Source organism: Phaseolus vulgaris, chromosome 5 (assembly GCF_000499845.2).
Source record: "Phaseolus vulgaris cultivar G19833 chromosome 5, P. vulgaris v2.0, whole genome shotgun sequence".
Lineage (NCBI taxonomy): Eukaryota > Viridiplantae > Streptophyta > Magnoliopsida > Fabales > Fabaceae > Phaseolus > Phaseolus vulgaris.
Window position 1 is genome coordinate 10,188,019 of NC_023755.2, and position 3,358 is coordinate 10,191,376.

Consider the following 3,358-nt stretch of genomic DNA (forward strand, 5'->3'; position numbering starts at 1 on the left):
GGTTGTGGCACAGGAGGTTAGCTCATATCCATACAAATCATTGAATAAATTTAAATCCAAGGATCTTGTTTTTGGTTTACCAAATATAAAATTTAAAGATAATAGATTGTGTGATGCATGTGTAAAGGGTAAACAAACAAGAACTTCTTTTAAAACAAAAGATATGATTTCTACAAATAAGACTTTGTATGTTCTGCATATGGATTTGTTTGGATCTTCTAGAACTGCTAGTTTAGCTGAAAATTTCTATCCCTTGGTAATTGTTGATGATTTCTTAAGATATACCTAGACTCTCTTAATTGCTTCTTGTACCGGCCAGTTCTCGGATGTCGTTGACTGCTAGTAGAGGTGGGCCACGTAAGCTGGGTCCCACGAGCGGCATGGGCCACCTACCAGCGACTGATGGATAGAGTGCTAGCACCCATGTTGGGGCGGAATGTCCAAGCATACGTGGATGACAAGGTGGTCACCTCCCAGCAGAAGGAGCAACATGTAACTGACCTGGAAGAGCTATTCACCACAATACGAAGTACAGGCTAAAGATGAACCCAAAGAAGTGCGCGTTCGAGGTTGAGGCAGGGAAGTTCTTGGGCTTCCTACTCACTGAACAAGGATTAAAGGCAAATCCCGAGAAGTGCACCACCATAATAGCAATGAGAAGCCCAATCTCAGCAAAAAAAGTACAGTAGTTGACAAGGTGCATGATTGCTCTGTCCAAATTCGTATCAGCAGGGGGAGACAAAGGACACCCTTATTTCGAGTGCCTGAAAAGGAACAACAGGTTTGTTTGGACCCGTGAATGCGATGAGTCTAGGTATGTAAGATTGAAGGAGTACATGGCCAGTCCACCGGTGTTGTGCAAGCCAGAGCTAGGAACCCCACTCCGCTTACACTTCACAGTTACAAAAAGGGCGATCAGTTCGGTCCTACTACAGGAGCAAGACCAGGTGCAGAGGCCAATCTATTTTGTCAGCAAGGTATTGCAAGGGCTGAAGGTGACATACCAGGCCTTGGAGAGAGCAGCCTTAACAGTGGTCTTCTCAGCTAGAAGACTTCGCCACTACTTCCAGAGCTTTACTGTGATAGTGATGACAAACCTCCCAATCCGCAAGGTCCTGCAAAAGCCAGATGTAGCGGGCAGAATGGCACGATGGGCGGTGGAATTTTCTGAATTTGACATACACTACGAACCTAGAGGCCCCATTAAAGGCCAGATTTATGCCGACTTCGTAGTAGAAATCTCCTCGGCAGCCACACACCAGGAAGGGGCAAATTTCAGGTGGGTGCTCTCTGTAGACGGTTCCTCGAACCAACAAGGTAGTGGAGTTGGTGTCATCTTGGAGGGACCAGATGGGCTGTTGATTGAGCAGGCCCTACGGTTCGCTTTCAAGGCCAACAACAACCAATCAAAGTGACTCTTTGCTAGTTACAGGCCAAGTCACGGGGGAGTACCAAGTTAAAGAACCTCATATGGCCGCATACCTGTAATATGTTCAGGTCCTGAAAGAGTCGTTCGAAGTGTTCAAGTTAGTCCACGTGCCCAGAGAACAGAATGCCCGAGCTGACTTACTTGCAAAGCTCGCCAGTTCGGGCAACGGGGGCATGCAGAGGACGGTGATTCAGGAGACCTTGAAGACACCTCGAACACTACTGCTCAAAGGTTTGAAGAGAAGGCTAGACAAGGCCAAGAGGACCTGGGCGGAAGAAGTTCCTAGAATTGTGTGGGCCTACCACACTACTCCCCAATCCACAACCAGGGAAACACCCTTCAGCTTGGTGTATGGTTCAGACGCAATGATTCTAGTAGAAATCCAGGAGAACTCACCGCGTTTCCATAATTTCGTGGTTGAAGAGTCCAACGAAGAGAGAAAGGTGAACCTGGATTTGCTGGATGAAGTAAGAGAGGATGCAAGGATTAAGGCCGAAGCCTTGAAAAGGAGGGTGGAGTACAAGTACAGCTCCAAGCTGAGACCTCGGCAGTTCTAGGTCGCTGACCTGGTGATGCGGAAGGCCCACCCGTACTAGTTACAAACAAGCTATCTCCCAAGTGGACCGGTCCTTTCAGAATAACGGAGGCCCTTGGGAATGGAGCATACACACTCGAAACATTGGAGGGTGGCGCGATCCCTCGTACTTGGAACACGACCAACCTGAAGTTTTATTTTAGTTAATTTTTGCATTGTACATGTTCCAGGGGGCACTCTTTTTCTCTCATAAGGGTTTTTTAACGAGGCGAGCCGAATAAAATTCCAGTTATCCAGTTAAGAAATGTGCATTACAGTTAAATGAACCTCTCCCTTGTAGTGAAGCCAAGAGCGGAAGTAGTATGGTTCTTGAGGGAACCTCCTTCTTTGGTGAGTTCACCAAGGCCGAGAATAGTATGGTTTGATAATTAAATGAACCTCTCCCTTGTAGTGATTAAGCCAAGAGCGGAAGTAGTATGGTTCCTGAGTGAACCTCCCTCTTGGGTGAGTTCACCAAGGCCGAGAATAGTATGGTTTGGAAGTTAAATGAACCTCTCCTTTGGAGTGATACGCGGAGAGTAGAGGTAATTTGGTTCTCCCAATGAACCCCTCTCGTGTAAATTCACCAAGGGGAAGAATAGTATGGTTCACTGATGAAACGAACCTCCCCTTGAAGTAATGCGTCTAGGATTGGAATAGTACAGTTCAATCGTGAACCTCCCTCTTACGTGAGTTTACCAAGGCCGAAAATAGCATCGTTCAAACGTTGAAAGCTTGCCCCTTGACTTTGTGCAAGCAGGGTCGCGACCAGATACACAGACCTGCTTCTTAACTTTATACAGCAAGCACGAGTTGCGCGTCAACAACACACTTAGACTCATCGTAAGGGGTAAGATCCACCTCAGGGTGCACGCAGGCAAACTGAGCAATGGCATCTTGGAACCCCTCACCGTAAGCATCAACAACGTCATTGGTGAGTTCCTCCTCTATCTTCTTAAAGGATTCAACCTTCTCAGCGAGCTCTCCCTCGACCTGCCTCAGCAGGACCTCGCGTTGAGTCGCCCTTTCCTCCAGCTTTGCCATCTTCCCCTTCATCTCCACCATCAGCTCATCTAGCTCAATCATGTTAGTACGAAGGGGCAGGATCTTCGCCTTTAGCTGGACCGCCTCCTGACTCTTATCCTGAAGAGCTTTCTTAGCGTCTTTCTCAGCTTGGCGAAGGCTTCCCAGCTCAACATACATTGCAGTCTCGCGATTGGCAAAGGTCTTGGCCTGGGTGGACATCTCTCCCTCAAGCTTCGCCATCCTAGCCTTGAGATCTTCGGCCTCTTGGGCCCTATTCAGCGCGAGGTTGGATGCGAACGGGAAGTCCCCTAGGCCGTCGAACACACGAT

At 47.9% G+C, this 3,358-nt stretch overlaps 1 protein-coding gene across 1 annotated transcript; it reads left to right on the top strand.

Moving 5' to 3' along the window:
• Window positions 1-1,602: 1,602 nt before the first annotated feature.
• On the top strand, window positions 1,603-1,986 carry LOC137833947 (uncharacterized). Its single transcript, XM_068642017.1, has one exon. It carries the CDS (start codon window positions 1,603-1,605, stop codon window positions 1,984-1,986), a length of 384 nt encoding a protein of 127 aa, XP_068498118.1.
• The last annotated feature ends 1,372 nt before the right edge of the window (window positions 1,987-3,358 follow it).